The sequence below is a fragment of the Corythoichthys intestinalis genome, chromosome 13 (assembly GCF_030265065.1).
Source record: "Corythoichthys intestinalis isolate RoL2023-P3 chromosome 13, ASM3026506v1, whole genome shotgun sequence".
NCBI classification, from domain to species: Eukaryota; Metazoa; Chordata; class Actinopteri; order Syngnathiformes; family Syngnathidae; genus Corythoichthys; species Corythoichthys intestinalis.
Window position 1 is genome coordinate 4,400,687 of NC_080407.1, and position 23,484 is coordinate 4,424,170.

The window sequence follows — 23,484 nt, forward strand, 5'->3', positions numbered from 1 at the left end:
GGGCCAATACGGTATGTCTTCAACAGGTATGAAATGATTTTCGAATAAACGCTCACCTTAGAGACGTTCACTTGCATCTCAAAGTTGTGTTTCTCAAGCAGACACATCAAAAGCATTGATGTTACCGATAACTGCTGCTGATCAGATGTCTGATTAATTGAAGAAACCATGGTTACTAAGAACATGCTAATAGTTTCTAGCTATTTTCTCGATTTTTAATATTATGATCTTGAATTCCATCGGATTTGAAAATGAGAAAGATTTTTGGGAAAGCTCAAAAACACAATAAGGGCAGTCAAAAATCTATATTTTTAATAGGGCTGTCAAAATTATCGCGTTAACGGGCGGTTAATAATTTTTTAAAAATTAATCACGTTAAAATATTTGATGCAATTAACGCACATGCCCCGCTCAAGCAGATTAAAATGACAGTATAGTGCAATGTCTTGTGCAATGACTTGTTACTTGTGTTTTTTGGAGTTTTGTCGCCCTCTGCTGGCGCTTGGGTGTGACTGATTTTATGTGCTTCAGCACCCATGAGCATTGTGTAATTATTGACATCAACAATGACGGGCTACTAGTTTATTTTTTGATTGAAAATTTTACAAATGTTATTAAAACGAAAACATTAACAGGGGTTTTAATATAAATTTCTATAACTTGTACTAACATTTATCTTTTAAGAACTACAATTCTCTCTATCCATGGATCGCTTTAACAGAATGTTAATAATGTTATTGCCATCTTGTTGATTTATTGTTATAATAAACAAATACAGTACTTATGTACCATATGTTGAATGTATATATCCATCTTGTCTTTCCTTTCCAACAATAATTTACAGAAAAATATGGCATATTTTATAGATGGTTTGAATTGCGATTAATTACGATTAATTAATTTTTAAGCTGTGATGAACTCGATTAAAATTTTTAATCGTTTGACAGCCCTAATTTTTAATGTTCAACCCAAGGTATCAGTCTCACGATATGTTAGCTTGAAGTACATTATGCTGCTACTACCATGTTATTTCCATTCCGAACGTGCATTCATTTCATTGAGACCTTAATAGAACCCCGCATGTATAAGTGTTTATCGACTACCTTATGTAGAGCATGAGCAATTTCACTCCAGCTAAGTGAAATGATTCATCCCTTGCCTCACTGTACCTCCATGCTCTGTGTACGCTTCCTTATTCTAATGTGCATTTTGCTGCCCACTGTACCTTGTAAATGCCACAGTGTGCCTGAGCAGAGGAGGGAAAGGGCTCAGGGGCAATCAGGGAACGTGCGGGGGCCGACTGGATGGGCTTCAGAGGCTGACAAAACTATATAATACGGCTGATCCCTGTCCAATTCACTTTCACAGTTCGACGGTTAGCGTTCGGCTAACGCGGCGGAAAACAAAAGGGAGTCATTGGCGTCGTCTTGGTTCTAAAGTTAGCCGCAGTGAGCGCGTGTGGCACGTATTGTTATCCGTTTACCGCACATTTGCGATAAAAAAAATAGTCAGCGAGGTGTACGCTAACAACTACCATATAACCAAGAAGGTTAGCCAGCGCTGGGGTGACCAAACGTATTCATTTGCTCGGACATGTCCACCTTTCACGTCGTGTCCTTGTCATCTAACCGGGTTTTATAAATTAATGAAAATGTCCGCTTTTCATGATTTTTCATGGGACCAGTTTGAAGAGAATCCCTCCGGCCGCTGGGTGGCAGCGCTTGCCTGCGTTGATGTGGCTCCTACTAGTAGGTGCGGGAGAAGAGTACAGTTAACCCCTTGTATTATGGGGCATTACCGCCATCTACTGGGTTGACGGTTTGGCAAGAGAACAGGCAGTTAAAGACTACAATAAGGAGTAGTTCTAAGAGACATTAATAGTGCTCCGTACACCTTTCTGTAAGTTAATCTCCTGTTAATGTCGCTCATGTGTCCCTGTTTCATATTGGGTTATATGTTTTTGTTTTCCGAAATTTCCAGGTTCGCGGTGAATCAGTAACAGGCACACTTTTGCTCAATAAACAATGTTTATTGATTAGAAAATGCAGAATAAATGAGATTTATTGATTACAATCCCACAAAAGCAAGCAACAAGCATCAAAAACAAGCATAACAAAGGTAACGATGACGCTAGATTTGAGTTTGTCAATCCCAGAATCCCCGCGCCACGTTACAGCACAACCAGGTGTCCCTTAGCAATGAAAATCGCTTACCGTGACAAATGAGCGGGAGCCAATGCTCCGGTAAGGCGGCGAAGGAACAAAGCCAGGCGATCCTGTCTGTGACGCCACTAATGTTTTCCGAAATTTCTTAAACATTAATGGCGTCACGGACTTGTCGTATTGCTTGATAAACTGATTGGGATTTGTAAATTGAATTATTGTGCTGTTTGATAAATTGAATTAAGTTATACTGGAATTGTGTTGTTTGATAAATTGACTTGAGTAATATTGGGGTTGTGTTGTTTGATAAATTGAAGTAATGCTAGGTGAGCCGTAACAGAATAACGATGTTTAAGAAATTTCGGAAAACACGTGTACAAAGAGATGGAGTATGTTGTATTAGTCTTGTATTAATTGTTCTGCGTTCGTGAATTTGGTTGAATGTTAGTATTACATTCTAAGTAGGAGCGCCTGCCCAGTTGTTAAGAGTTTTTTTAAGATAAAAACGTATATAATGGCAACTGTTGACTTCTGTCGGAGCTTTGTACTGGCGTGATCTGTAAAATCGCGTTTGGTGTCGCATCGTTGCGCTGCCGATGGTTGTAAACTTTTATAGCAAAGTTTAATTATGCTTCGTCTCCCGGTACTCGCTAATAGGGTAGCTATCAGTAGATAAGTCGCACTAGGCATTATGGGAAACGTAGTTTTGAACTGCTGCGTTTGGAAACATGCTGGTGGAATAGTTTGTCAGTTTATTTTGGTTATTGTTTGCATGCAATTTAGAACATTGAATGAGAACAAAAATTGAGTGGAAATAACAATTTCTCAACGACAATTGTCGTGATAGTAATTTATAAAAATTTATAAAAATGTTGTCACACATAGCCTACTGTGTGTCAGTATTGACTGTACTATATTTCTGCATGATATTTTTGTTTTTGTCATTATTTCATTCGGGGGGTTTTTTTGTTTGTTTTGTTTTGTTTTTGGCATTTTTATTGTTTGATTATGTTTTAGTAAGAATAAAGCCTGTTGAGTAAAAACTTATTTCCATATAGAATATAATATATGCTACATGGCAATTTTTTTTTTTTTTAATAAAACGGATTTTGATAAAGTGATAAAGGGATCCTTGAGTGAACTTCGAGTAAAATTCAAGTATCTCGAGGCCGGGCCGAGTGTCCTCATTTTTTGGAAATCAAAACATGGTCACCCTAGCCAACGCGCTACTTCCAGAAAAATCCAATTGTTAAAATTCTTTTACACTGCTTTACTTGTGAAACAAGAGAACAAAGTTAGACAGTATCTCTGACTTTCGTAACTTAAAGTTTTTGTAACTGCTCTTGTTACGTCAAAACTGACTAACTCGTGCCAAATTGCTTAAAAGGTGCATCAAATCAAAATCATGCGAAACGCCCTTGAGGTTTATTCGTCTGTGTTTGTCGGCAAAAAAGGACATCTGTGTTTATGGAAATTAAGAACTTAAATTGATTTTTAGAAGAAAACATATTGTTAATTGATATGATTTCATCGTGATTTATCTTTTCAGTTCTTCTGGCACACGGGCACAAAAGGAGGACAGTGCTGTCAATCTGAGACATTATTGAATTAAAGCCCAGGCGCGTGTACAAACACGCAAAAGCAGCAGGTATTCCTCGTGGTCGAGCTAGCTTCACAAAATTTGGCGGCGTGCCTCGGACCCCTGCTGCCTGAGGCTGGAGAGTCTGGCCAAAACGCTGAGGCGAGCCCGAAAACCAGCACTTAAAGCTCGGAAAGTGCCCATGATTGAGAATGAAAACCTCTAAATGAGGCATTTACATGCACAAATGAGTGTTTTGTTGGGTAGAATAAGGAGTAAAAAGATAAATGATGTTCTTGTTCAGCTCAAGAGGATCGGTAGCAGGAGGTAATTTAAGGAAAATAACAAAAAAATGAAATACTTTGGGCTTGCAGTCTTTTCACAAATTACACTCTAACTAAATCAAACACTATAAAACTAAAAATTGTAATACAAAAGCAATAATGATGGTACTCTTATTAGTGATATTGCCTGTTTTTGGTTTGCTGTTTTCTGTTTAAATTGACAAAACTGCGACTTAACAAAGCCACACACATTAATAATGTTCTAAATAAGTGCTAATTTCACATGTTATGAATATTTTAAATTTTTTTTTTCAACAACAAAACGTTGATAGTGGCTTTTTGGTCAAAAGTGTCAATTTTTGTAATAATATGTTGAAATGTGAATTGAATGTAAGTGTTTGTAGAATAAATATATTTTCCAGGAGTCATTTAATGTGGATTGTAAATCCTTCCAACTCAACTGCTCACAAATCTCAGGCTCAAACACCCTCACGTGGCTGAAACGACACATTACAATCCCATGAATCACTTTCAGCTCCCCCACTCTTTTTCATTCCTTAAACCAGTGCTTCTCAATTACTTTCTGTTACCCCCCACCTCTCCCCCCGGAACATGTAAACGTTTCGCGCCCCCCCACACAACTCTCTGCTGCCACTGTAATTTGTATTATTTGCCTATAAATTATTAATATAAGTATACTTTTGCATAATATTGTGCCCTTTTTATTATTAAAGAAAAAATATATAGCTCAACTTTCAATAAAGTACTTAAAAGACTGAAAGGCATCACTTTGCCTGAATTAAAAAAAAAAAAAAAGTCACATCCAATCTGTAAAAATACATTCACGGTAGGGTTGTTCCGATCATGTTTTTTTTTTGCTCTCGATCCGATCCCGATCGTTTTAGTTTGAGTATCTGCCGATCCCGATATTTCCCGATCCGATTGCTTTTTTTTGCTCCCGATTCAATTCCAATCATTCCCGATAAATTTTCCCGATCATATACATTTTGGCAATGCAGTAAGAAAAAAATGAATAAAACTCGGACGAATATATTCATTCAACATACAGTAAATAAGTACTGTATTTGTTTATTAAGAGAATAAATCCTCAAGATGGCATTTACATTATTAACATTCTTTCTGTGAGAGGGATCTACGGATAGAAAGACTTGTGACTTTGTATATTGTGACTAAATATTGCCATCTGGTGTATTTGTTGAGCTTTCAGTAAATGATACTGTAGCCATGCCCAAATGCATGATGGGAAGTGGAACCATGACTGTGCGTAGTGCTACCAATTGATATATCTTCTCTGCGTTGGGAAAAAACATAAGGTGTTAAGAATAAGATCATTTGCTACATTGCTTCCCCACATTGCTTCCCATGATATTTCTAATCGTAGGGAGAGGGATTGTAAGGCTTTAGCCAATAAAAAAAAGGCTCCAAAGGCTGCCAAAATTCACTCTACTCATTTTACACTGCCTTTTATCTCTGTATATAGGTAAAGCGGCACCATTACATATTGAGCGCGACAATTCGTGGGTGGGTCGTGCAGCGCGTGCATTAATAGCACTAAATATTTCAACGTGATACTTTTTTTTTTAATTACCGCCGTTATCGGGATAAATTTGATAACCCTACCTTAAGCCTAAACTAAAGACTCTGGATGAGTGTAACATATTATGTTTGTAACGTTAAAAACAATTAGAAAACGATTTAATTAAAAAAAAATATATATATATATATATATTTAAAAAAGGCATGGCCGATATATTTTTGCCGATTCCGATACTTTGAAAATGACGCGATCGGACCCGATCGATCGGCATCTCTAATTCACGGTACATTTTTTGACCATCTAGTAGTGAAAAATAAATTTTAATAAAAATAAATAAATACTAATAAATTCAAATAACCATTTAACCGTAAAAACAAAAAATTAATCGAACAAAAACAACTGTGTCATTGGACAGTGGGACAGTTTTTATTTTTGTTATTTTGTACTGAGCAACTTGGTATGCCACCTTATAGGACGCTAACAGAGCTCGCTGCTTTACTGATGTAACACTGCGAAACTGCGAAACAAAGCGGGATGATTGTTGGCAATATTCGGCATGTCTTGGCTGAAAAAAAATGGCTTATCAATGTGAGTGGGGTCTAATGCTTATAAGTGACATCTTATTTGATGTGGCTTCCTGTTGTCCGTTGCAAACATTTTTAGACACAGACTGGTCTTTTCTCGTCTCCCACTGTATTAAAAGTCAAAGCCAAACGCTACATACGCTTAGTCATTTTCCTCGTGTTAGCCTGCCATATCTCCAGTGCTCTTTGCTGTGTGCTTGTGTTTTGTTCAAAAATACTGCACACACTTTGAAAATGATACATTATCATTCTAGTATGGTAAAAAAGTATGTTCCCCGAGGTCACCTGGCATCACTCTGCGCCCCGCTAGGGGGGCCCGCCCCACTATTTGAGAAGTACTGCCTTAAACGCATCACCATAGGTCCCTGCACAAAGCGTGCTATTCCCGAGGAGTAAGAGAAGAACAGGAAGTTGTTGGAATATAAACAAGACGCAATGGAGGAAGCAGGGGTCAAGGCGGCACTTCCTGTTGGAAGCCAACCAAAATTCCTATTGTTCATTTTACTCAATATCACGGAGTACATTTACTTGACTCCTGTTATAAAACACGAGAGGAATTTAAAGTCAATGTCACTTATTGTCAGATGTCGTGGGTTTAAATTGGAACAAAAAAAGCAGCATCTGGCCTGCATTATCTGAGCGTATCATGATGAATACTGATAATCTGGTATTATTGGAGTCATTAATTGTCAAACTCAATTACAGTAATCGGACTAGGGTAACATTGTAAGCGATCACACTCTCATTCCGAGATGAAAATGTCCAAATATGAACTGTGAGTTTGTCGTTTTGTATTTTTATGCGACAGCTAATTCTGCAACGATTAATCAATTAACTCCAGTATTCAACTAGAAATTAAATTTTGTTGCTTCGAGTATTCGTTTAAAGTGGCGTTGTAATGGTTCATTTTGAAAGTGTTTGCATTTAGTTTTATTGATTAGGGTGGATACACTGCTCTCTGGTCTGCCTCTTTTCACATGGCTGAATCCAACTGCTCCCTGTGAAGACCAACATTAGCCAAGTTTTTGTTTGAGCTAATTTTCTTTTTTTTAATGCATTCATAATTTAGTTTATATGTATATTTAGCCGTTGTTGTTTTTTTTTGTGGGAATACAGTGCCCTCCATAATTATTGGCACCCCTGAAAAAGATGTGTTTTTTAGCTTCTAATATTTTTTTTTAATTCAAATAATATGGGACCTTAATGAAAAAAAGAGAAAAATCCAACCTTGAATACAAGTGCATTCATTCAGTGGGGGAAAAATCCCACATAAAGAAAAAATTATTTGACATCAAATAATGTGTGTCACAATTATTAGCACCCCTGATGTTAATACTTTGTACAACCCCCTTTTGCCAACAAAACAAGGTCTGGGGACTGAGATGGCCATGGGAGGAGCTTGATTTTGTGTCTGGTGAACCATTTCTGTGTAGATTTGGCCATATGTTTAGGGTCATTGTCTTGCTGAAAGACCCAGTGATGACCCATCTTCAGCTTTCAGGCAGAGGGCAACAGATTTTGATTTAAAGTGTCCTGGTATTTCAAAGCTTTCATGATGCCATGCACCCTGACAAGGTTCCCAGGGCCTTTGGAAGCGAAACAGCCCCACAGCATCACTGACCCACCCCCATACTTCACAGTGGGTATGAGGTGCTTTTCAGCATGCGCATCTTTCGTGGCACGCCAGACCCACATAGAGTGTTTGTTGCCAAAAAGCTCAATCTTGGTCTCATCTGACCAAAGCACACGGTCCCAGTTGAAGCCTGGGACCGTGGGTCAGTGATGCTGTGGGGCTGTTTCGCTTCCAAAGGCCCTGGGAACCTTGTTAGGGTGCATGGCATCATGAATGCTTTGAAATACCAGGACATTTTAAATCAAAATCTGTTGCCCTCTGCCCGAAAGCTGAAGATGGGTCGTGACTGGGTCTTTCAGCAAGACAATGAATGACCCTAAACATATGGCCAAATCTACACAGAAATGGTTTTAGAAGCTAAAAAACACATCTTTTTCAGGTGTGCCAATAATTATGGAGGGTACTGTATGTGTCTCAACCATTTGTTAAGAGCATTGTAAAAAAAAAAAAAAAACTTTAGCATTTTATAGCATTTAAGTTAGCGTACTTTTTCTTTGTAAGTTAGCCAATTGTTCTTTTGCTGTACATAGATGCTCATTTTTTTTAAACAAAAAAATCTATACCGTTTGAGGCTCAGCTCAGATATTTTAATTTTTCATGTTTCATATCCGATTACTCGATTATTCGAACTAACTAGTCCGTCGATTAATCGACTACTAAAATATTCGATAGCTGTAGCCCTAACGACAGCGCTGCCTCCTACACATAGGGCCCTACACGTAGGGCTGCTTTAAAAAAACATAAGCGGATTTTAAGGGGGGGACCAGGCCCCCTCTGGTGGCCGAAAAGTGTCATTGCATGAATTTGACTTTCGTATATATATATATATATAAGTTGTCAAGCAATAAAACTGCAACAACAATGAATGAAATGAACAAAAAAATATAAATTTTTATAATGGGTCAAAATTATTTTTCTAACAGATTATGTGACTAGCACCTTAGACGGTCATTTGCTTTGCATATAATTTTCACAAAAAAAAAAAAAATAGCAGAGGGCAATTTTATTTTTTTTAAATGATTTTTTTCTTTAATTGAAAATGTTTTTTGATTGAAACAACTTTTTCTGGCATTCGAAAATGTCTTCTATAATTGAAATTTTCTGTTTTTTGATTGAAGTGATTTTTCTTTTTGAATATATATGTATTTTTTTAAGCAACTTATTTTTTGATTGAATAATAAAGACAAAAACGTCCTCGCCAAAATGTGGACACACATCAACATTACTTCAATCAAAAAAGTTGCTTCGATCAAAAAAAAAAACAAAGAAAAATAGCTTTCACATGCATTTTTTAGTTCCAATTTATTTTTGCATTCAAAAACTTTTTTTTTATTGAAGCGACTATTTTTTGATCAAAAAATATATATTTTGATTGAAGCAACTTTTTTTTTTTTTTTTTTTTTTTTTAACTGAAGCAACTTTTTTGATTGAATAATAAAGACACAAATCTACCTCCATATAGATCTGCCCAGGGGATACTATTTTTGACTGGGGTAACTACATTGGCACAACACCGGCGGGTGTACCATAATCAATGGGTGACGATCTTGGCGAAAAGTGTTGCCTAAGCAGCCTGATTTAGAATTCCCCTCAAGAATGATGGGAAACAAAAAAACTAGGGCTGTCAAAATTATCGCGTTAACGGGCGGTAATTAATCTTTTAAATTAATCACGTTCAAATATTTGACGCAATTAACGCACATGCCCCGCTCAAACAGATTAAAATGACAGCACAGTGACATGTCCACTTGTTACTTGTTTTTTGTCTCCCTCTGCTGGCGCTTGGGTGTGACTGAATTTATGGGTTTAAGCACAATGAGCATTGTGCAATTATTGACATCAACAATGGCGAGCTACTAGTTTATTTTTTGATTGAAAATTTTACAAATTTTATTAAAACGAAAACATTAAGAGGGGTTTTAATATAACATTTCTATAACTTGTACTAACATTTATCCTTTAAGAACTACAAGTCTTTCTATCTATGGATGGCTTTAATAGAATGTTAATGTTCATGCCGTCTTGTTGAGTTATTGTTATAATAAACAAAGACAGTACTTATGTACAGTATGTTGAACGTATAGATCCGTCTTGTGTCTTATCTTTACATTCTAACAATAATTTACTGAAAAATATGGCCTATTTTATAGATGGTTTGAATTGCGATTAATTACGATTAATTTTTAAGTTGTGATTAACTCGATTAAAAATTTTAATCATTTGACAGCCCTAATAAAACGTCCATTGTCAATTTATTATTATAAATATTCTTGTAAGTTAATTTTATTGCTGACACTGCGTTTTGGGGTCATCAGTATGTTGTGCCCCCCCTGCCCCAAAAGTCAAACTCTGCCTATATTAAAAAAGTGTTATCAGCACTTTAGAGAAGCTGCAGCGCTACCAAATTTAAAAGGGAAGGCATATGGCGAACATAAGAATGATCTCGACAGACTAAGCGCCAATAGCATCTGTATTTTAACGGTCTATCAGCTGTGGCGAGGGTGGGGGTGGGTGCAAAAAGCTCTGAGGGATTTGGGAGAAAAGGATATGATTGCATTTATGTCCCATCAAGCTGCTCGCGAATCCAGGGGAATGCCTAATATACGTCTGTATTTGGTCACCAGCTTACATCTGTCTGCTTATGGATTTAGGAGTTCAAAAAAAAAACTATTTTGTTTAAAAAAAAATTAAAAAATAGGCGCCTCTCAACAGAGGCAGTGACTAATAACTAAAACCGACAGGGATGGCAGCCACACACACACAAATACACACAGGGTGACAAGCACAAGCAACAAAGGCGACCAAATCTGACACATTTTCTCTGACAGTGGGATAACATTCTCCCACCCCTCGAGCCTCGCATATATTATGGCGTATACCCCATGCATAACCCCCAACACGCACGACACTTTTCACATGTTAGGAAAGTTTGTTTTGTTAGATCGGAACGCTTGCAGCTATCAAAGGATGCTAACAGTCGTCCATAGTACATTTTGAATACTGAATTTCACTCATTTCTTGCTACTGACAACGATATACGTCCAATTTTTTGAGACAATGCTTGACGCTGTAATCATTTGGCTTCCTGCAACTTTAAATTGAATAGGCAAGTTACAGTGGGGCAAACAAGTATTTAGTCAACCACTAATTGTGCAAGGTCTCCCACTTGAAAATATTAGAGAGGCCTGTAGCTGTCAACATGGGTAAACCTCAACCATGAGAGACAGAATGTGGGAAAAAAATCCCAGAAAATCACATTGTTTGATTTTTAAAGAATTTATTTGCAAATCATGGTGGAAAATAAGTATTTGGTCAATACCAAAAGTTCATCTCAATACTTTTTTATGTACCCTTTGTTGGCAATCACGGAGGCCAAACGTTTTCTGTAACTCTTCACAAGCTTTTCACACTGTTGCTGGTATTTTGGCCCATTCCTCTGTGCAGATCTCCTCTAGAGCAGTGATGTTTTGGGGCTGTCGTTGGGCAACACGGACTTTCAACTCCCTCCACAGATTTTCCATGGGGTTGAGATATGGAGACTGGCTAGGCCACTCCAGGACCTTGAAATGCTTCTTACAAAGCCACTACTTTGTTACCCTGGCTGTGTGTTTGGAATCATTGTCATGCTGAAAGACCCAGCCACGTCTCATCTTTAATGCTCTTGCTGATGGAAGGAGATTTTCACTCAAAATCTCTCGATACATGGCCCCATTCATTCTTTCCTTTACACAGATCGGTCGTCCTGGTCCCTTTGCAGAAAAACAGCCCCAAAGTATGATGTTTCCACCCCCATGCTTCACAGTGGGTATGGTATTCTTTGGATGCAATTCAGTATTATTTCTCCTCCAAACACGAGAACCTGTGTTTCTACCAAAAAGTTCTATTTTGGTTTCATCTGACCGTAACACATTATCCCAGTGCTCTTCTGGATCATCCAAATGCTCTCTAGCGAACCGCAGGCGGGCCTGGACGTGTACTTTCTTCAGCAGGGGGACACGTCTAGCAGTGCAGGATTTGAATCCCTGGTGGCGCATTGTGTTACTGATAGTAGCCTTTGTTACTGTGGTGGCAGCTCTCTGTAGGTCATTCACTAAGTCCCCCCTTGTGGTTCTGGGATTTTTGGTCGCCGTTCTTGTTATCATTTTGATGCCACGGGGTGAGATCTTGCATGGAGCCCCAGATCGAGGGAGATTATCGGTGGTCTTGTATGTCTTCTATTTTCTAATAATTGCTCCCACAGTTGATTTCTTTACACCCAGCCTGGTGCAGGTCTACAATTTTGTCTCTGGTGTCCTTCGGCAGCTCTTTGGTCTTGACCACAGTGGAGTTTGGAGTGTGACTGACTGTAGTTGTGGACAGGTGTCTTTTATACCGAAAGTGAGTTAAAACAGGTGCCATTAATACAGGTAATGAGTGGAGCCTTGTTAGACCTCGTTAAAAGAAGTTAGACCTCTTTGACAGCCAGAAATCTTGCTTGATTGTCGGTGACCAAATACTTATTTTCCACTCTAATTTCCAAATAAATTCTTTAAAAATCAAACAATGTGATTTTCTGTTTTGTTTTTTTTTCTGTTTTGTTTCGATTTCTCAATTCTTGGTTAAAAGCAAAAAAAAATCGTGCAGGTAGCATTTATTTTACGTAAATATTGCGAACTGTGAGGCTAGTCAGTAAGGAAATTAGCGGCCGCCATATGTAAACAATGAGCTTCTCCCGTTGAAAATACTCATGAATAAATGCTTAAATCCCTGAATTCTTTTTAGATGAGGACGTAAAACAGTCTCGATTCTTGGTTAAAAGCAAAAAAAAAAAATGTGCAGTTAGCATTTATTTTACGTAAATATGTCAAAGTACGATGCTAGTCTGTCAGTCAATGTGGTGGCAGCCATATGTAAACAGAGCTTTTGCGGTGAAAATTCTTGTGAATAAATGCTTAAATTCCTGAATTCTTTATAGATATGGATGTAAAACAGTCTCGATTCTTGGTTAAAAGCAAAAAAAAAAAAAGTGCAGGTCACATTAATTTTACGTAAATATTGCAAAATATGAGGCTAGCCAGTAAGGAAATTAGCCGCCACCATATGTAAACAAAGAACTTTTTCCGTGCAAAATCATGTGAATAAATGCTTAAATCCCTGAATTCTTCATAGATAGAGTCTCGATTCTCGGTTAAAAGCAGAAAAAAATGTGCAGTTAGCATTTATTTTAGTTACTGTAAATATCGCGAAGTATAATGCCAATGCCGTAGCGGCAAATTTCTCCCATTGATTTTTTTCACAATATTTCAAAATGCAATATTTCAAAATGCATGCATGGTGCGAAAAATATAATAATGATATAATCCTCGAACCAATCACTCCTGAGACAATGCTTCCTGTTTGAACGCGGTACAGCTTTCGTACATTTTCAACATAAATCCGGCGTTGGATCGCTGCATGTGTCGCTGCAACTGACTGCGAATAACTGAAGCGGATTGTGGGATGGCCCCCTACTTGAAGGCAGGGTGCACTGAAGGTCGAATGTGAGCCGTCAATATCATTATGAAGTCTATTATTTAGCTTTTAAAATTGTATTAATTACAAAATAATACCGTGTTGGCCCGAATGTAAGACGGTGATATTTGCATTGAAATAAGAGTGAAAAAGAGGGGGTCGTCTTATATTCGCGGTCTAGACATTATACCCATTCACAACGCTAGATGGCGCCAGATATCATTAAAGCGACGTTCTGTTATGACAGATCTCAGCTCCTCTCCCCATTCACGACGCTAGATGGCGCCAGATGTCATTGAAGCGATGTTCTGTCATGATAGATCTCAGCTACTTTCAAGTTTTACCAGTTGGCATGATTTTATTACAATGTTTTTGATTTTATTACAATGTTTTTCCTTATTCAGATTTGTTTTAAGACTACAGTTACAGTTCGACTTCACTTTCATGGTTTATGCAGTTATTGCAATTTTGTTGTTTTATCACAATAGATCGGTTTATTTACATTTAAAAAAACAGAAGCCATTCATTTACGAATGTGATTGCACTTTAGTTTACATATTTAAATGTTCAGATATTAAGAGTTGAATGAGGCAAAATAACATGCTTTTGCTCTCAAATTTATTGTTATAATCATTTGTTTCGGATGTACTGTAATTATTTTCTGTATGAAAATTATTTTTGGTGTTCAAAAGGTCTTTTTTCAAACTTGAGTCTCGAAAAAGAGGGGGTCGTCTTATAATCAGGGCCGTCTTATATTCGGGCCAATACGGTACTTGGTAGCACAATTTTGAGACAAAATACCTGCTAACAACCGCTTCCGGTATCCATCAATGAGTTTCTTACAATGGTCTGCTGGAATTTTAGACCATTCTTCCTTGGCCAACTGCTATAGGTCTCTGAGATTTGAAGGGTGCCATTTTCAGATCTCTCCACAGGTCTTCGATTGGATTCAGGTCTAGACTCAATGCTGGCCACGTTAGAAGTCCACATTGAAGTACTTTTTCCCACCCTCTCAAAAACTGTGTTCCCGCAACAGACCACAAATAAAGGTCATCTAATCTAATAGGAAGTTCTTGAACATAATAATATAGTGAAAACAAAAGCCATTGTCCGAAAAGAGCGTAGAAGGAACTTGGACATTAGTCAAAGCAACAGGTCAAAATAAAAGAACATTCAGCGTTTTTGTATCTTTTTCATATATTTATTTGATCGTTTCATCAAGCCCAGTGCCACATTTACGCATTCGGCGCCATTATCTCGTAAATCTGTCACCGCCGAGCCCATTCAAAAAAGTAGACGATTTATCACCAGCGTCCAACGTGGAGCTGAGGTCATGGGCGTGTCTACCCCACGACAACGGTCATTGTTTCGGAACTTCCTGCTTCTGATAGCCACACTTTTCATGAACGTGTGTTAGCAAAACGGACCTAAAATCATCAGTATACATGATAAACAAAAAAAAAAAAAAACGGTCTCCTACATTTCTCCAATACAGCAAGCCCAAAAGTGGCTCTTTTTTTCCGACGTCTCCCGTCAAATTACAGCCGCAATCAATGTTGATCATACGTTTACATCCAATAGCCTCCCTCCTTTGCTTCTAAAAGGTAATGGTAACAATTTTCTCCTTTCACTCTCACTCTAGGCCTTTTTCTTACTCATTTGGGAAATGCCAAAGGCTTTTTTTTTTGTCTTTCGTCACCACGCTGAAAGCCTTTTGACCCAGCAAGTAGGGTTTTGTTGACAGATTGATGCTTTCACACTGACATTAGTTTGAATCGTCGGCGTTCACAGGCCGCCGGCGCCCCCGTGGAACAAATGCCCTTGAATTTCCCCCAAATAATCCCCTTGTGCGACCGTTAGTGTACGCTTCCTCTCAGAGCTGGGCGGAAAATGTCCCACCTATTATTTGCTGTTCCGTCACTTTGTCTGCCTTGGTCCTAATCATTATATTTATCAAAGTGGTGCCTTCACCTTTTGATAGGTACCGTTGTGCGCGATGCAGATGAATAGAAAAAAGGGGATGACGAGGTGGTGACATCGATGCAACATGGCATTAAACCTTGACAGCGAGGCAGAACACAATGAAAAAATCTCAATGTATAAGTGCAAGCAAATTATGGAGGACTATGATTTTTACCATTTTTTTCCTTAAAAACTTTTACTCTGTTACACCTAACAAAGCACAAACTTCTCTAATGTCTCTGATTTACAATGACATACAACAAAGACTGACTGCAAACTCAATTTTTCACTTTGTTAGATTAAAGTACCAATGTTCTGATGCTATTTATTAAAGAATGGGGAAAAAAGTAAAATCCTTTATTGTGTAGATCGGTACAGTATTCAAATATTGGGGCGCAGAGCGATGCCGGCGGTGGCGTAAACTGCTGGCCAAAAGTATTGGCACCCGTGCAATTCTGTCAAATAACACTCAATTTCTCCCAGAAAATGAATGAATGAATGAATGAAATTTTATTGTCATCATCATCGGTATCATTGACAATCATTGACAATTACAAAACGTGCTATGATTTGCCCGAAGGAACCAAAGAAGAAGACAAAGGCGGACGGGAGGAAGCATATGCTTATCAGTTTCCCGTCCCCCATACAACTAAAGACGCACATTCAGACATGGTACATACATCAGATGGCCACAAAACTGTACAATAGCACATTTGCGCGTCGGCACTGATCGAGATCGTCAGCCAAAATTTCCAGCCTCTTGATGCGAACATCTCTCTCCTTGACCGCCTGCTTGAGTTTCTCGGTTTCAGCGCGAATTAACTGGAGCTCTCTGACGGTTTCTTGATTCTGGTTTTGAATCAAGCCAGTCAAGGAGACCTCCAACTTCTGTATGGAGGATTTTATTTCATCCAAGTCTCCAGGTTTCAAATTCTTTGGAGCCATACTGGGAGTCGAGCTTGCTGGCCCTGAGCGCTTATCAGTTAAGATAAGCGTGCTTCAGGGGCTCAGAGGGTGCGTCTGTACACGGTGAAGGCTGAGCAGCGATTGCAATTACAAATGCTTTGGTAGTAATAGCTTCTTTTATTTTGCTTGCAATGAAAAAACAAAACGAAAAAAATGGGGAAAAAATTAAATCATTATCATTGTACACAAAACTCAAAAAGTGGGCCGGACAAAAGTATTGAAACCCTTTGAAAAATCATGTGATGCTTCTCTAATTTGTGTAATCAACAGCACCTGTTACTTACCAGTAGCACATATTAGGTGGTGGCAATAACTAAATCACACATGCAGCCAGTTAAAATGGATTCAAGTTGAGTCAACCTCTGTCCTGTGTCCTTGTGTGTACCACATTGAGCATGGAGAAAAGAAAGAAGACCAAAGAACTATCTGAGGACTTGAGAAGCAAAATTGGGCAATCTCAAGCCTACAAGTCCATCTCCATAGACCTGAATGTTCCTGTGTCTACCGTGCGCAGTGTCATCAATAAGTGTGAAGCCCAAGGCACACTGGCTAACCTCTCTAGATGTGGATGGAAAAGAAAAATTGACAAGAGATTTCAACAAAAGATTGTGCAGATGGTGGATAAAGAACCTTGACTAACAAACAAGTTCAAGCTGTCCTGCAGTCCAAGGGTACAACAGTGTCAACCTGTATTAGGCTGAGGGTCCCAATCCTTTTGTCCGGCCCAATTTTGGAATTTTTTGTAAAATTTAGGGCTGTCAAACGATTAAAATTTTTAATCGAGTTAATTACAGCTTAATTACAGCTTAAAAATGAATTAATCGTAATTAATCGCAATCCATCTATAAGATATGCCACATTTTTCTGTGAATTATTGTTGGAATGGAAAGATAAGACACAAGACGGATATATCCATTCAACATACGGTACATAAGTACTGTATTTGTTTATTATAACATTAAATCAACACGATGGCATTAACATTATTAACATTCTCTTAATGGATAGAAAGACCTGTATTCTTAAAAGATAAATGTTAGTACAAGTTATAGAAATTTTATATTAAACCCCTCTTAATGTTTTCGTTTTATTAAAACTTGTAAAATTTTCAATCAAAAAAATAAACTAGTAGCTCGGCATTGTTGATGTCAATAATTACACCATGCTCACTCATGGTACTAACCCATAAAATCAGTTGGACCCAAGCGCCAGCAGAGGGCACCAAACACCAAAAATCAAGTAACAAGCGGGCATTACACTGTACTGTCATTTTAATCTGTTTGAGCGGGGCATGTGCGTTAATTGCGTCAAATAAAAATATAAAATCAAATAAAAAATTAATTACCGCCCGTTAACGCGATAATTTTGACAGCCCTAGTAAAATGATCATGATTTTTTTTTTTTTTTTAATTCTCTTATGTGTTTTTTCACTGCAAGCAAAATAAATGAAGATATTGCAACCAAAACATTTGTAATTGCAATCATTTTCTGTTGGAGTGCCAGTACTTTTGGCCAGCACTGTAAGGTGGCACACCAAGCAAAGGAGCTGATACCACGATTAGATGAAAGAAGAGTCTAATCTTTCATATTTTTCATTTAAAAAGTGCTCAAAAGATGTCACTGTCATCCAATGAGAACAACCAAACAACTCAATTTCTATTCACACAAGCAACAGCATCAATGTATCTCTGAAGTACGCGCCAGAAGTGCAATAACACTGAGGTTTTGGAGTGTTTGGATTCAGCCGAGGGCAACAGGGTAATGTTGTCTTTACGTACAAACACCAAGTATTGTCAAACCTCACTCGCAGTGGGTCACCACTGAGGGGAGTTCAGAGGGTCCAAAAGCTGCATCCCCTTTGCCCAAACACACACACGCATAGACACCGGCCTGTCAAAGGACCCTTTATGCACTGTTCCTTTTTTTTCCAGGAGAAAACCCCTCTTTATTCCTGAATTAGTGATAAAAGCATTCTAAAAAAAAAAAAAACAACTAAAACCACATACATTTCTTATTCATTCAAATGCAAAAGTATGTATTTCACACTTAAATGAGCATTTATTAAGCAAACGCATACGTGCAGTGTCACAATTGGCTCATTTATGTCCCTTTCTGTACCCCACATTCATACTTGGCAGGCGGCTGACGGCTGTGTTGTTTCAGTGAACGGGAGGAGAACTTATGCACTTTTCATTTATACGGGAAACACACAGTCACTCATATATGGGCCACGTTGTGTAGGCACCCATTCAATGCCTTAAAAAAATAGTGCGTACTGCCAGTCTTGTGATATAAATGAGCTGTTTATGAGATTTAACTACATGTACACATTTTGATGAAGCCTTAGACTTAAAGTAGCATGTGTGTGTTAACCCATTGATGTCTGTGCGCTCCCACGGGAATATAAATCCATCTGAGAGTAAATGGCTATCGTAGTAATCCCCCTCTACACCACAGATTTTTGGGGGTTACATAACGTTGAGGGTCAATTTTGAGAATTGCAATAATTTTTTATGCTACTTTTTAAAAATCATTTACAGTTTCAAAATTCCATTCAAAACATTCAAAGTACTCACCTCCAGTATAAAGCATACACAGAATCAAGAACATAACAATTTTTATTCATTTGACACACATTGTCCTTTTTTCCCATAGAGTTGAAGAAGATAGTACCTTTTCTCGTAGGGACCTTCTAACTGTTTGCATTATTCTAACACAATATAATATAATATAATCAGGGAATAGTATAATTTCTCGTATTCACTGTTTGACTATTTGTATTACTCTAACACACCCAATATAAAATAAATAGTACTTATGCCATAGTTTAAGGAAAACAAGCATAGGGCATAAGAGATATATGATGCCTTCTTATCACTGAAGCCCAACGTGTGCGTCATGTAACTGACTGAGCAAGATTGACACTGACGAGCACCACCAACTCTCGCAATCAGTTCTCCCGGACAGTCCAGAACAAATGGCGGGACGCTCTGTCCCAACACAAGGAACACCGGAGAACGCCCTATATCCAACTGATAACACGACTGACATGACTCCAAGAGCCCCTTTGACGCTGAGGTGGCAAAATCCTCAACCCTCGTTGCCCTGACAACAGTAACTCCCGAATCCTCCTGTCCAATCCACAAACAGACAATAATCCTAAACAACGCCCAAGCACACCCTTCTTCTGCCCACAGCCCGCCCCGCGAGAGCTCTCAAAAGACTAAATGTTTAACTAATCGTTGTATTTTTTCTCAGGAACCTTTTATTGACTTGTGACATGGTGATCCTGAATCCTCGCCTGGGTCCCTCTGTGCTGTATGATCGCTGTCGACCTGAATAAATTGTAAACTTGTGCTTCGAAGCCTTTCTCTAGCTTTCAAAATGGAGTCAGTACAAGGGGTTAAGATTAAGGTGAACGCGTGGAGTTTGGCCTTTTGGCCGGGTTGTCGGAATCTCGCCGGCCCGGGTCGCTGGAGCTGCGCCAGCGTGGGTCTGGCGGTTCAGCTGGCGTGATTCCGGCGCTCTGGCTAAGGAGTCGTGTTCCTACAGAGTGAAAAACTGACATTTAAGCTATTTCTATTGGTGTTAACAGCTAAAATGCATCAAAGTTGACCTGAACGATATTTAATAGTTGAATATATTTCAATAAATCTGTGGAGAATTTTTTTTTTTTTTTACTTACGAACAAAAGTATCACTGCTGTCAAAGTTAAAGCTTTAAGTCTGGTGATTAAAGTTAAAGCTTTAACTTTGTGTTCATTTTTAGCTGTAAACATATTGGTAATGTCAGATGTGTACTATACATATACTAGATGCAGTGTGTACAGTATTTAGGGCTTTCAATGTTATGAATAATTTTATGTCAAGAGTTAAAGCTCTAACTTTAACCACTTTTAGTTTGGAAGCTTGAACTGAGACATCACCAATATTAAAATAGTTAAATAATAATTCATTGTTTTATGTCATGATTAAACTGTAACTAACGTTACAGAGGTGTACAATTTTCAGTAGCTTAACTATAATACAATAAACACAAATACTAATGTTTTTAATAGCTCTTATAATACAGCTCAACTGTTAGTGATATTAACTTGATAAGTGGTGTAGCTAATGCTCCGTTTCATTCAATGGGGACAAACAGACAGGTGTTCATTGGCCAGTTGGCTGCTTAAGCTGGCACGTTTCTAAGGTGGTCAGCATGCAATGGGTTACTGTGTATGCGTGCGTGCGCGTGACTCACTCCCACCTGCAGGGAGACTGCGCGCTGCCAGCTGCCAGGCCTGGAGAGCATTAGTCAGACCTAACATCTCTCCCTTTTGATACACATGTACACAAATACTCGGCATACCACTGAATAATTAGTACATGACAGCATGTACCCACCTGAGACGGCGGTGCATTACTGTTGAACTCTTTCAGCACTGCTGACGATAATAAATGTCCAATATACGGCTCTTTTTAATCTTCTGACTTTAGTTTAAATGAGTTTGTCACTAACACACGTCCAATCGATTTGAAATAGGAAGTTAAAGATCAGAATCCAATAGACAGGTACAGTAGGCTGCAAGAATTTAGGTGCTATTATGGTTATGTCATGCTGGTTTCACAATCAACAGCTATTTGACTAATATAATGTTACATTCCACTTTCTTCTCTTTGTAGATGCTCTTCTGAAATATTTTCTTTCTACCTCTCTACATCCTGGGCCATCTTTTACAGCAAACTTATCCACATCAGCACCAAGTCCAAGCCCACCAAGTCAAGGAAAGAAGTGCACCTTCCAAAACAACTGTCATATGTAAGTGCAATAGATGCTTTTGCATCAGTGAAGACAAGGTAAGGTTATGAACCAAGGTGAAAAAAATTTTGCATTTTAAAGTGTTCTTCTGTGTGTCTTTATATAGGTTTGTGTGGATGGGTGTTAATCATATTAGAATAACAATTGTAATCAATTTAATGCATTTGTTTTTAAGTGTTTTCATTGGCGCTTTTGAAAAGTTATTACAGCATTTTTCTTTTAATTTCTGCACTTGTTCGTTGTCTTTTTTATATAATAAATTACAAAGCGATCACGTGCTTTTTCAGTGTGTGTTTGTTTATGAATGAATGAATGAATGAATGAATGAATTTATTGTCATTGTCATCATCATCAGAATCATTGACAGTTTCTCACATATCATTCAAAAAGTCATTGATAAATGTATTTGCGTCGAACCATTCTTGCAATTTTGCTAGTTCTGCATTTATTTGCTTAGAGAGACTTTTTAGGTCCTTTCCTGAACAAAAGATGTTAGTGTTGTCCGCAAAAAGTACCATTTTAAGTAGTTTAGATGCTTTGTATAAGTCATTTGTTGTGACGTCACGCACACGATATAAAAATACAACTAAGTGAGTTATGAGGTAGGTATCTGTGACTTTTTTACAGGCGCCATTTTTTTCATTGTGACGTCATTTGTTATGTGGTGAAAATAGGGGGGTGCAATAAATATGTTGCCTAGGGCACCAAATTGGTCAGGAACGGCCCTGCCTACGCCCTTGCCCAAATTACTACTTACTTATTAAAAATTAGTGTTTACAACAGGTTCATAAAAATTGAGTTTGGTTCACTTATCGTATTTAATGAAGTTGTATATTAGCATTTACAGTGATTTTCATTTTTCCCCCATTCATTTCTTTTAACTTCATCCACAAATGACCTCCCAGTCTCAGATTCATAAATCAAACCCCCCACCCCCTCCACGTGATCACAAAATGAAAAGATTGCATTTCTTGTATGACAGCAGAGCTTCTCCATTACAACTGTGATGAGAAGTAAAACAGCTTTTACCACAAAGCAAATCAGGCTTTGGTGCTGAAGCTGTGTGAGTGACACTGATCTCTCTGTGAGCGTGCGCGCGCGCGCGTCTGATCTCCATCCATCCATCTAACCGTCCATCCATTTACTCTAAGCTCTTAAGCAGCGCTGCTGTTAAAAAGTCTCCTAAAACTCTAAGCCAAGAGAGATAACATGAGCGGCGGGGAGGATAACGTTGATGTCATGTCAGGCGCACACAACCGCCGCCCAGTGTTCCTCTCGTGTTAACAAAACCCATCACACCACTGTCTGTCTCTCTGTCTGTGTGAAGGCATGCGTTAATCTCCTTTTAATCACCAGCTCTTATTTAAAAAAAAAAAAAATCGTTTTTATTAATGCGCCCAAATGAGAGAAAGGGGGACAGTGCGATGATGGTGATAACGCCGATGATGATTTTGTGATTAAATGATGCCGTCAATGCGCTGTGGATTAACATGAGTATGGGAATACAGTAGATTAGTTGGGCAGACCGCAAAAGGTGCGCAATATTTTCTCTTGTTGCGGGTTTGTTTGCGACTAGCGCCATCCTCTGGTGTATGGGGAAATATTGTCATTAACAACTGGGCTACCACAATGGAGATATGATCTTCTGTGGGTCACATTTTAGTTAAAAATGTGCATTAGAACCAAAGCTTGTGCGATTAAAAAAAAAAAGTGAGACTATGAATATTTTCAACTATTCAACTGCTTGCTACTTCTAGAAGAAAAGCAGATGTTTACAAATATCTCATTTCGATACATTATTTCTAAAGAAATAAAAGAATCCTCCATTTTAATTTCCTCCCTCATGATAATGACTTTCCTTGTAGTTAATGTAAATGCGTTTCTTGGCATGTTTCAGTGAAGTTCAAATAGAGCAAAGTACGCTGAAAGCAAGGGAAAGGGTGAAGAAAAGGCAAATAGGAGACAAACAGGCCCGAGAAGACAACAACGGCGACAACTACACAAAGTGGCGCCGAGTTCATTAATTAGACTTTCAAATTGGACTAACTCAAGATGACAGCGTAGTTCTTGTCAAATCACATCAAGCCCCCCGGCCAGAGGGAGGAAAGGGCGGGCGCAGCACGCTCAGAGCCAAACATGGCTCTTTGGAGCTGAATGGCTGCCATCTTCCTCTTCCTTCTCGCCGTCTCTCGCTCCTTTGCCTCGGATTACACCCCGACGCCTCCCTTGTGCCCTCGCGTGAATGTCACGGACGCCTTAACAAGAAGTGACAGGACGTCATCAACAGTTTCGGGGGCCAAGTGGGGGTTCTTGATTTTTCAACACCGACACCACTGTAAAAAAAAAATCAATGGCCTTTGGGTCACTTATCATTAATTTTGGGGCATTTTCGAGTAGCACAGTTTTTGTTCTATGCTATTATCATTTGTTTTGAATGCATCACTTGCTGCACAGGTTGGGAGAGGG

At 38.4% G+C, this 23,484-nt stretch overlaps 1 protein-coding gene across 1 annotated transcript in view; it reads left to right on the forward strand.

Moving 5' to 3' along the window:
- The window catches only part of lrmp (lymphoid-restricted membrane protein), a 322,294-nt gene that overhangs the window by 265,269 nt on the left and 33,541 nt on the right, over positions 1-23,484 (forward strand). Inside the window, exon 3 of the mRNA XM_057855925.1 lies at positions 20,883-21,018. Within this exon, the coding sequence (XP_057711908.1) occupies positions 20,883-21,018 (136 nt within the window). The remainder of the gene's footprint in view (positions 1-20,882; positions 21,019-23,484) is intronic.